Source organism: Sprattus sprattus (assembly GCF_963457725.1).
Source record: "Sprattus sprattus genome assembly, chromosome: 6".
NCBI lineage: Eukaryota > Metazoa > Chordata > Actinopteri > Clupeiformes > Clupeidae > Sprattus > Sprattus sprattus.
This window is the reverse complement of record NC_137925.1, coordinates 16,451,143-16,463,502: the sequence shown is the minus strand read 5'-3', so window position 1 is coordinate 16,463,502 and position 12,360 is coordinate 16,451,143. Positions and strand designations below refer to the sequence as shown.

Sequence of the window (12,360 nt, the reverse complement as noted above, 5' to 3'; positions counted from 1 at the left end):
TTAATCCCTCCTCTCTCTTTTTGTCCCCCTACTCTATGCCTCTTTACCTGCAGCGTTATATCTCACCACGCCGTTTGGCTCTATCCTCTCTCTCTCTCTCTCTTTCTACTCCATACCTCCCTCATTCGCTGCTTGATTCCCCATGGGCCAAAGTTTTACTTTCTTTTTTGCCTACCTACAAATAACTTTTAACTTGTACAGTGTCCTTATCTTTCCTCTGTAACCTTTTTAAAAGCCGCATGTTCTCCCCTCCCCTCCTTCCTGCCTGTACTGTCAGGTTGTTCTTTCCTCTTCCTCTCTTTTCCGCCTACACCGGTAACATGATGCTTTCCCCAAACTCCTGTTTTTCCCTTTTTCCCCAGTGTAATACTGCAGCAGTTCTGTCATTTAGTATCTATCGCTCTATATGTTTCTAGAATAGCAACTTCTTTCAACCCAACTCTTTCTCTCTCTCGCACCCCAGATCCTCCTCGCCACACACACACACACACACACACACACACACACACACACACTCTCTTAACTGCCATGGCCAAGGCAAACCTCCCAAACATGAGAAGCCTCTGTCCGTGTGTACCTGCAGCAGTAGTTCTCGGAGTCGATGCAGCTGTGATTCCAGCTGCTTGTTGTGGTCCTCCAGGATCTGCATGCGTGTTTCCAGCCGGGTCTTGTGCTGGCGCAGGACGCGCGCCTCGGCCAGCAGCTCCTCGTCCTGCGGGTCCGCCGGCGAGCCCAGGGCCCCGTCGCCGTCCGTCAGCTGGGGCGACGCCGCCGCCTCCTCGTGCCGCCACTTCAGCCGCCGGTACTCCCCCTGCAGGATGCTGCACAGCAGATGGCAAGCCACAGGTCAGACAGAATCCCAAACAGCTTGACAGCCTTGGTGCATGGACACACTTATTCAGCAGTCAAAGGTCAAGCAGTCAAAGGTCAAGCAGTCAAAGGTCAAGCTGTCAAAGGTCACACCCTCAGCCATACTGGACGAAAGCGTTGTTGAGCAACTACCACGGTAACTCAATGAGAATGTGTTCAAAATGATAGTCACTCTATCATTTGATGACGGTAGTTGTTCAACAATGCTTGGGTTTAACAGTTTGGGAAGAACATAAGAGAAGAGGAGCAACAGTAGTTAATCTGAAGGACTGTCCCTGCAACATTTTATTTGTGTTTGTTTTACTCCACACTTCACTCATCATACACCTTTCGCAATGTCACCAACTGAATGAGAAGCTTGCTTCATTCCTGATGCTTGGCAAAATGTGCCAGCTGACCCAGCCAAGTAGCAGCTGCAGACTGAAGTAACTATGTGTTGCTTCCATCAGATTACAGATCCCTTGGAGATTGCGAACACTCATTCCATACTGGCTTTGGAGAATTGCAGTATCTGACAGAGTTGCAGCACAGCCAGTCCAGCTACTCCACATGGGTTGTTCAATACAAGAAAGAGAATAGTTGTATGCTAGTCACACAGCTACACTACAGAAAGGCTTAGCATTATGGCATATCAAGCTTTGCAGCAGTAGATTTAAATGAGCTCTAAATGGTATGTTTTATTCAGCTCTTCACCTTTTAGTCTGATAATACATGCAGAGTGGTTTGCATTGTAAAGAGGGTGGACAAGTCCCTGAGGTGATTCACAATGAGAGCGTTGGCATACTGACATGTTTTCATCCCCATTATATTTCTCTGTTTTAAGCGCAAAAATATGACTGAACGTGTTAATTAACAAATGTGTTGCCGTAATGGATTTTGATTGGTTTATTATTAGTTGCTTGCCATAGCAACTGAATTTGTGTTAAAAGGATAATAATGACTGAAGCTGTGATGTCACTTACTTTATCGGTTGTCTTAAATATCTGTGTCTGTGTGTAATTAAACTAACAACCAGGCAAGAACATGAGTCAAACACACAGGTTTCAGTATGTGTCAATTCATCGCAAATGCAACAACACCTGCTAAATGGCACAAAGGCAGTCATAACATGTACCTAAATATACCTAAATTATGTCAACAATAATCAAAGTCTAACAAGGTGCAGGGTGGCCTGTAGGGATGCACTGATAATCAGCTCATCACAGCCTACTGTTGAGTATGGAAAAACACAGGAAAAATATGCCAAGCCACAAAGGTCAGGGTCACACAAGAAAAAAACAAAAAGACTCACTGAGTCACAAAAAGGAGAGATGCCTCTGGTAGCAAATTAATTGAATGGGGATTTATTTATATATATACACATACATAAAACGCAGATCTGTCGTTTTGCATGTGCTTCTTGCAATTCAAGTCTTTTTTTGCTCGGAGGTCTGTGGCGTGCAGTCAAAGACGAGATGCTTAAAGTAGGTCAAGAGTGCGGCACATGCTTCCTAGCGGCTGAAGTCAAAAAGTCACTGCTGTTGATGGAGCTGACATTCTGTTTGCTTTATAAAGTCTTTTCTATCCTTGTGAGTGGCTCTGATACATCCAAGCCGTGGCATTTGTGTATTACAATATCAGATAATGCTGATAAAAAGATGGGTTAGTGGGGAAAAAAGTGATGTTGCTCTTTTATTTTCACAGAAGTAGTAATCTCTAATAAGAACGTTTAATTTCTTCATGGAAAGTTTTTTACCTTCCCATTATGAAAATCTGATATCAATTTTTTGAAGTGTTTTTCCTCCATACGACAATATCAGATCATCAATCCTCCACTTAATGTCCCCTCGTCTAATCTAAAATTGTTCCGAGGTAGATGGCATCCTTGATTTTTGCTCTAAAAGCATCCAAGATAGAATCTGTGTGTGCTCAATGCCAGGGTTGCTTGAAATGCCATGCTGGTTTTCAACAAGTACTGCTTTTTCCAGCTCATTCATATTCTACTTTCTATTCAATTTTTTTGTGCCCAAAGAAGCCTGAAGCCAATCCCATATACCTTCTCTCGGAATGATGTCTGTATTAATCTGGAAGGGCACTGTGTCCACCTGGGTTAGCGGCTACATCTTTTTACTTACTTTTCCTCTTAAATATTTCTCATGCTAATGTAAGTAACCCTGGTTGTAAAAAAGAATCCCAGACGGTCCTTTGAAAGCACTCTCAGAAAAAAAAATGAATCTCATCTCAATTATAAAGACGATTCCTGGTTAAATTTGATCTCACTGCTGCATTTCTAGGGAACTGCTGTGAACATACATACTCACTTTAATAAGACTTAGGTGCCAGAAAACACAGATTCTTTACAAATGACCTAATTAACAGATACATTTTCATCAGCATGTGTGCTCTGTAAATATTACACCCACCTTGCTCTAATAATAATAAAATAAAATGCAAAGCACCAAAAGACTCAACAACAACCATTGTATCTACAGAAAGCAATAGTACTCCTGTAGCTCATCTGATAGGGCAAAGTGCAACCCCAAGATAACTGTGTATTTGTACAATTGTGAGAGCGGCTTTGGTAAACAGCATCTGCTAAATGAGTGAATGTGTAAATCTGAGGACTGTATTTGGTGATCAACAATTGGCTAACCGTGTGGCAGATAGGGATAATTATTTCACAAGCTTTCAAGTGTTCTATCACCCAGTACTGACAGGACCCCATCAGAGAGAAAATGTCTGCTGCCATCCAGTCTCTACAACAACGGTGTCATTCTCCACCGAGCACGATGACCGTGACGCGGCGGGACTCACCGGTTCTCGTTCTCCAGGCGCGCCAGCGTGCGCTGCAGCTCGTCCTTGTCCTGGCAGTTGATGTCGACCAGCAGGTGCGCTCCCAGGGGGGAGTCCTGCTCCAGGGCGGGGCTGGAGTGACGTAGGAGGTACTGATCTTCATCCCTGAGTCCCCCACACAGGAGACAACACACTGAGCCACCAGCCGCACAGCCACACAGCACCACTGACCAAGCAGCGCGGCCACAGCACAAGGCCAGAGCGGCACTACCAACCCGGTCTCACCAGGTACACTTATCTAGCACACAGTGTAGCTCTGGATACAATATAATTCACCTGTATGGATGTTTCCATAATCGTAAGCAACTTCAATTATTTCAAGCATACAAATGATTATCAGGCCACACAATTGAATACTGCAGTGCATAGGTAATTACAGGTAAAAACAGGTAATTGCCATGCCATGTATATTGTATATATAATGTAATACAATACAATTAAATATAATATAATGTAATGTAATACAAAATAATATAATATAATATAATATAATATAATATAGGCTCATAGCCAAAAAAGTCTATTAGTCTAGGCAGAAACCTTTGAAGAGCTATGGAGAAAAGGCAACATTCATTTGTGAGACCGAGTTGACACAGGGATAAAGAAAAGCCATCCTGCCAAGCAGACAAAGACAACAGCACAGATACAAAACAGCACATCACCAGAGCATAAGCAACAGAGCTTCAAATGGCACAACCATACAGTAGAAGACTGTAGGAACCGCTGAGACAGCAGCTCCACAGAAGCAAAGCACGGCCAAGCCAGACAATAATGCATACAGAGCCACCAATACCAACACCAACCTCAAACTAATCATATAGAGAAAAGGATATTGACTAATAATTAGAGATCAGACCAGATATATTAGCTTAGCACACAAAGAGCAGGATACACATATTCAGAATGTGCATGTACCTAATGACCAGTTTTACTGACACAGCATTTTCACCAAGGTACACAAATTCAAATGCTACAAACACAAACACACACACACACACAGTGTCACATATATCTTAATACTTGGAGTGGCACAGGCGTGGTGGGTAAGTGGGTGTTGGTAACATATAGGCATGCAGTGACTCAGAGGTGAGCATTTTCTAAACAGCACCAGGAGTAATGGCAGCATTCAGAACACGTCTGCTGAGAACACTTCAGGCACACGGCCATTCAGTAAATATGCACACCACAGCAAACATTTTGTTTTGCTTTCTCTCTCTCCTTTTTAACAAAGTCACAAACACACACACACACACACACACACACACACACACACACACACACACACACACACACACTCACCATTCACTCCAAAAACAATATCACCACTCAATCCTTACCCTTGCCCTGAAAGGCATTCATGAACACTCTATTCACCCCCACTCAATCAGATTGACACGCACATGCACTCTCTCTCTGTCTACTTAAAGCATCCTGTCTGTACTTAGCACTGTGGTGGCCAGAGAATTTAAAACGGTTTTGGGCAACCGCTCACTTTATTCACTTCTATATGCATGTAACTCATCCACACCAATCAACCCACCCACATGCCCGACACACACACACACACACACACACACACACACACACACACACACACACACACACACACACACACACACACACCTGCCTCTTTCCCCCCTGCACCAATCCTTTCTCTTTCGTTCGTCCAATTCTGCTTTCCTCATCCCACGCTCCTCTCTGTTTGCTCCTGCCACTACACTCCTTAATCACAAAGACTTTTATATGATGAAGGGAGAAAGCTTGCAGTGCCATGGGTGATTTTCATTACCCGCCCCCCCCCCCCCCCCCTCCCTGTTTTATGTGTGACCGCCCAACCACCCTCAAAACAATCTCTCACTCTCTCATGCCCTTTCTTGCTCCCTCTATTACATACTGACACATCCACACGCATAAATAGACAAACAAGCACACTCACACACACACACACACACACACACACACACACACAGGCTTTCAGGGGCTTGTTGCAGTGGTGGGTCACAGCTATAATGAGAGGTTTCAGGGCTTGAGTGTGTGCGTAATGGGGTTTGTACTCACAGGCTTTCATCCGGTGAGAGGCTGTCAGTGAAGAAGGAGCAGTTCTGATTTTCCATCTCTGCCAACCTGGAAGCAGAACACACACACGCACACACACACACACACACACACACACACACACACACACACACACACACACATACGCAGAATGAGCCAGTGACAGAGCCAGAGAGATTACAGTAGACCAGATTCCAGAAGTGAAACAAATAAATCCAATGGGACTTCTGAGGGCACTCATAGCACAGCCCATCACATGAGGCCAGACAGCCTCTATAGAGTGCCTTGATGGTTCAAACATCATTACAGGAATACCATGAACATCAAATCAATTCTCTCAATCACAACACGCCATGCACACCCTATAAAGACACAGAGAAGAGCACTCAGAAGTGACACAAGATAGCAGAATCCACTGTTTATATTCAGCGTGGTTCCGCCGTCATTTGGAGAATCTGCCAGCATTTTACACAATCTACATTTTTAACGAGGCACAGCTCACTGTAAAAACCCACCAAACTGCCAGAGCTTGGCTGTTTGTTCCTTGTTAACTTTCCCTCGACTTCCTTCCTTCCTCTTCACACTCCGCCCGAACGGGCACACATACTGCAGCCACTTGATTGCAGTCAGTCTCCCTTGGGATGGTTTCAGCACCATGGACAGCTACCCAAGCTCCCCATACCAATCGCTGGCTGCCGCCTCCACACGGCCCATTACTGCACCACCCTGAAGGGAGTTGATGAAGGAGGGGGAAACTTTGCTTTTAGCGACCCCATGGCTTGTACTGAACCCCCCACCACTAACACCACCCACTCCCAACCCCCCCCCCCCCCCCCCCCGCCAGGTGGGCCCCTGGGGTTTGGCAGGCTGACTGAGAGGACACTGAGGCTGGCGACTGCCTGCAGAGCCGGGAGGAGAGAGCGCGCTAAGTGCCTTTCCTTCCAACGGCCCCAGCTGAGGGACGTGTGCAGAGATGGTGCCAGAGACGGGGCCACTTGGTCACTCTGAGACGCCCACAAGAATGCTGCAAACCACAGGGGTTTGCTCCATCTCCCTCGTCTACTGTATGTGTGACAACTAAAGCCAGTGTGGGTTTTTTGGTTTTATCCAGCATGCTCGTTAGAGACTGTGGGCTCAAATCCCAGCCGTACAACCTCAGACCTAGTTCCACTCGGCTACATCGACTGTTCTCAGTCTTCAAAGCACTGAGACTGATGACAACTTATATAGGATTTGCTCCTTCTAGCCTGGATTGAAAACCTTCCACTAAAACAAGCCAGTCTGATACAACTACAAACCTCTTGATCCAAAGGGTGCCTGTCAACTACTGACCACCCCAGGCATTTCTGTCAGGAAGCAAAGAAATAAAAGGTCAAACTAGAACGCAACTCCATGAAAATTCGTCCCAATAAAAAAAAGCTGACTTATACATATAATACTATAAAACCATAGGGCCCAGGGGCGTGAGTGCGGACCTTATCAGAGCACCCGGCTGTCCTCCCGGTCACCTCTAGCCGGCAGCTATCAGCCACCCGGCCCGCACCCGCCTGCCTGACCTCTGGCCTGCCATTGAGATCTCCTAATTCACTTCCCTCACCACAGCGCTACAGTCCATCACAGGGCTTTAATAGGACAACTCTCCATCAAGTGATCGGGGGTTAGGGGAACCTTGGGGGAGGCACTGGGATTGATGGGTGAGATGGGAGAGAGGGTCACTGACCCCCTATGGGTATAGAGGATGAGGTTTTATCTGTAAGGTTTTATAAGTGTATGAGTGTGTGTATATGTGTGTCTGTGTGTGTGTGTGTGTGTGTTTGTGTGTAACGATAAATGTGTTTACGCATATAAGAAGGAACGTGTGAGAGTGTAAGGGAGGTAAACAGGTAGACTAAAAGGAGGTATCCGACGTTGTTTATGAGGCAGTGTGTAGAGAGGGAGGAAGAGAGGGAGTGAATGAGGAAGAGGAAGGATGAGAGGGAGTGAATGAGACAGAGAGGAAGAGAGGGAGTGAATGAGGAAGAGGGAGGAAGAGGGAGGAAGAGAGGGAGTGAATGAGACAGAAGGAGGAAGAGAGGGAGTGAATGAGACAGAGGGACACAGAGGGAGGAAGAGAGGGAGTGAATGAGACAGAGAGGATGAGAGGGAGTGAACGAGACAGATAGAGGAAAAGGGAGGAAGAAAAGGAGTTAATGAGACAGAGGGAGGAAGAGAGGGAGTGAATGAGGAAGAGGGAGGAAGACAGGGAGTGAATGAGACAGAAGGAGGAAGAGAGGGAGTAAATGAGACAGAGGGACACAGAGGGAGGAAGAGGGAGTGAATGAGACAGAGGGACACAGAGGGAGGAAGAGAGGGAGTGAATGAGACAGAAGGAGGAAGAGGGAGGGAGGGAAGGAAAGAAAGACACATTATGCTAGTGAGCTGAGATACTTTTGATCACTTGATGACTTGCCACTTCTGTAGGGTGGAGCGCTGACCGGAATGCTCTCATTGTGATGAGTGTATCTGTGTTGCCATGGTTGCATGGACTAATTTGTTTATTTAAGCAATAAGCCCCAAGAGGCCGTGCTTTGCGCTGATTTTAGAACAGGTAAGGGAGTTGTTAGGCACGACGCGAAGCGAAGTGCCGTTAAACCGCCTTACCTGTTCTAAAATCAGCGCAAAGCACGGACTCGCGGGGCTTATTGCTTTTCTAAACCTGTTACTACACATTTTTGATATGGTTTCATAAATAAAGACAATTCAATTTAAGAAACAATAGTTTAAAGATAAACCGTCATTCTTCCGCCACTAAAAATTATAGTTCCTAAATAAATCGTTGCCACGCAACCCTTGAAGCAACGCAACAGCCAGATGGAACACTGGGTATGAAATGCGCTGTATGAATGCCTTGCCATTCGCTGCGCAGTAATATGGAATGTAATCAGGTCAAATTGTAAGGTAATGCTGGATTTTACAACGGCTTTTAGCCAATCACAATCAAGGATTTGAACAATCAGGTTTAGAAATGTATTTATAACACGGGTAGATGGAATTATAACACAGGTAGATGGAATCCACCATTCTGAGAGTTAGTTCCGGGGTGTGCTATATTCAACGGTATAGTAACTGTACGACCTGTTTTCATCTACCTGAGCGTTCCATATCAGTGCGCACTCAAAAGGAAATATCTATCCAAGATGGCGGCGTGTTGTGGCTAATGTAGTGGGGAATGTTTCATGTGAATTAAGCTATCTACACGACTTTTTATATGTCTAAAGTGCATCATTGAGCAGGTATATTTGCAGACCAGTGCGTCTATGTGCAATGAATGATGACAGCACACTGCACAGTTCTTTCCCCTCTCTATCCAACGTGTTCTATTCCCCCTTCCTCCCCTCCTAAAACATCAAATAGCAGACTCCGACGGCCCCAAGTTATTACTGAAGATTAACAAGTACACCCACTCATTCTGCACTTATAAAGAAAAAGAAATGGAGCAAATGAAAAGAAGAAAGGAGTGAAACCCCTCTTTCCCTTCCGGAGAGATGATTGATACATCTTACCCCCCAGGATGATCTGAAACATGCACTGAAACACGCTGACAATCTTAAACTTTTAAATATAAATTAAATTTTAGATTAAACCCCAAAGGAGGTCTGAGCCATGATGGGGGGGGGGGGGGGGTAAATAAAGTAATGGCGAAAGCTTGTTAATATTTCTCTCTCTTTTTAGAGGAAGGGGGAAAGAGATAGCGATAGAGAGAGAGAGAGAGAGAGAAAATGACGAGAACTTGAGGGTAACACAGAAAAGGAAAGGAGATTCATTACATTTTTCGTTCTTTCCATATGCAGACCAAGATGTCCTTTTCAGTTCTCTGGTCCTCTTGCCTCAGACAGAAATGAAGTTATAGGGCTTCTTTTACTAACACGTGGACATCATCTCAACATGAGGAGATGTCAAGGGCTGATGGAGAGGGAGATACAGAGAGAGAGAGACACACAGAGAAGGAAAGAGAGAGAGAGAGAGATGGAGAAACCGATGTGTGGGTAGAAAAGGGGAAACTGAAGGCATCTTCCTGCACTTGACTGTGATTTCCCTTTTCATAAGCACCTCAGCAAAATAAAACATCTTTGAGAGTGTGCATGTTTCAAATATATTTATTATTTTTTCATTTGTTGTGTTCCCACAAACAGACCCCTGGCAGGGGCAAGGGGACGTGAATGCCAAACGAGCTCTTGGTTTCAGACAACCAGTTCTCACGCTGACTGCCGATGGATGACTACACGTAACATCAAGGCTTGGGCAAAGACAATTAAAAGCATTAGGTGCCATGTGCGCATCAGGAAAACTAAATGCTTTGGAAAGGGAGAAAGGGAAGGGGAGCGAAATGGAGGGATGTAAATGGAAAGATGACAAAGGAGAGAAGATAACATTGAGAGAAAACTTCGAAGGGGAGACTAGATAAAATAGAGCAGGGGAAAGGCGGACAAGTGGAGAGACTTGGCAGATGCCAAATGCATTTCTATTTCCAGTAAGTATTGCAGAGCTGCTTGTCATTGCATTGTACAGAGGAAGACAGAAGGGGAGATGTAGGGGATGGTGAAAGAAAGAGAGAGGGAGAGAGGGAGTAAGACAAAGAAAATGCAAGAGAGAGAAAGAGTGACAGACATAGAGAGTGAGTGAAAGAGAGAGGAGGGAGAGAGAGAGGAAGAGATGAGGGTGGGGAGGGCTACATGCTCAGGGCTTGAGTCTACACTTGGTCCTCGGCACACTCAGGAGTCTGATGTGGGCTGGCAGCTCATAGCTATAGGTGCCCCTGGAACCAGTCTCCTGCCTGGCGTAACACACACACACACACACACACACACACAGACTCTCTTTCTCACACACACACACACTCTCTGTCTATCTTTTTCTCTCACACACACTGCACCACAAAGCAGGTGACCCCTGTCAACCCCTACAGTGTGTACTCCATTGCTCTGTGTGTGTGTGTGTGTGTGTGTGTGTGTGTGTGTGTGTGTGTGTGTGTGTGTGTGTGTGTGTGAGCGAGGGAGGGGGGAGAAAGAGTGACTAAGAGAGTCAGACAGACAAAGGGAAAAGAACATGTGCAGTCGCATGTACAAAATGAAAACGCATGTGCCTTCATGGATGAGTTCCTAGGTATGTGTGTGTGAGTTTATGTTGGTGTCTCTGCCTCAGTGAGGTAGTGCAGAGCAACAAGCCATTCAGCTGAAGCAAATCAATACTGCAGTCAGAGCTGGAAGGAGCTGAGACAGAGGGAGAGGAAATGGGGGAGCGAGAGAAAGAGAAAGAGAAAGAGAGAGAGAGAGAGAGAGAATGGGGGAAAGGAAGAAGGGGAGAGTGGGAGAGAGGGAGAAGGGGAGAAAGTGAGAGAGGGAGAAGGGGAGAGAGGGTGGCTGATGGGATGAGTTAGAGATGGGATGGAGGTGTGACAGTGAAGTGGAGGGCTAGGAAGTGAGAAGTAGCTGTAAGTGTACATCAGCTTTAATGGAATGTATTAGTGCATGTGTGTGTGTGTGTGTGTGAGAGAGAAACAGAGAGTGAGAGAGAATAGCAACTGAGCCTGACCAAACTGACCTACAGGGCAACAACCATGTGAGCCTCTCCATGCCTTCCACCAGAGCTCACACAAATACAGAAATTCCAAATTAGGTTGTAAAGCGAAATGGAGAGGATGTAAAAATGATTGGCCAACACTGGAACACACAAATGCAGCCCAATAAGCTATATACGCTTAATAAAATCTACAGATGGACTACAGCACTAGAATACACACAAATGGAGCACAATAGACTATATATATATACGCTTAATAAAATCTACAGATGGACTACAGCTGGACAATTATACTGAAACAAATGGGAAAGAAAACAAACACCCAAGATTGGATAACTTAACTACTAATTGTACTAGCAAACTGTGCACTTTCAACTTGACTTGTATCCGTATGGCTGTTAATGAGGTCCAGTCTATACAGCTGGTGTAATTAGAAACAAGAAAAAGACATTTAGAATACAAAAGTGTAAAAAAAACGAGTTGACTTGCCAACAGAAAATAACTGAGGCAACTGTCAGCCCTGCAAATGAAATGATGTTTTATTTATGTTATTAAGTTTCATTATTTTGTAGACTTGCAAACAGCATACATATTTAAAAACCTCACTCACAGCTATCAACTTTAACACTGAATTAAGGACAAAACGCTGGGAGATAATGAATACTCGCCTCGAAGAAATTAACATGGCTCATTCAGTAATGATGGGCTCCTACCTGCTGGCAAAATGCTCAATCCGGCTGTGTGTATCTGCATGGGGTAGCTTGGGTGAGGAGCAGGGCCTGTGAGAACACAAATACACACACACACACAAATACACACAAACACACACACATTCATGCATGGTCTAGAATTATATGCCTGTAGAACTATGTGCCACAATGTATCTGTTTGCATGCCTACACACGTGTGTGTGTGTGTGTGTGTGTGTGTGTGTGTGAGAGAGTGTATATTTGATCATAATTTGTTCATGATGATGGTGATGGCGGGCCGTTCTTCTAAACTAGGTCATGTTCCCAACCCCCAACCCCCTGCTGACTTCCACCT

At 45.1% G+C, this 12,360-nt stretch overlaps 1 protein-coding gene across 2 annotated transcripts in view; it reads right to left on the bottom strand.

Moving 5' to 3' along the window:
- drp2 (dystrophin related protein 2) overlaps positions 1–12,360 on the bottom strand; it is an 81,903-nt gene that overhangs the window by 6,506 nt on the left and 63,037 nt on the right. For both annotated transcript variants that reach the window (XM_080841399.1, XM_080841400.1), the window contains exons 17-20: positions 12,030–12,095; positions 5,761–5,826; positions 3,664–3,807; positions 578–821 (exon numbers count right to left, since the gene is read on the bottom strand). In XM_080841399.1, the coding sequence (XP_080697525.1) occupies positions 578–821; positions 3,664–3,807; positions 5,761–5,826; positions 12,030–12,095 (520 nt within the window). The remainder of the gene's footprint in view (positions 1–577; positions 822–3,663; positions 3,808–5,760; positions 5,827–12,029; positions 12,096–12,360) is intronic.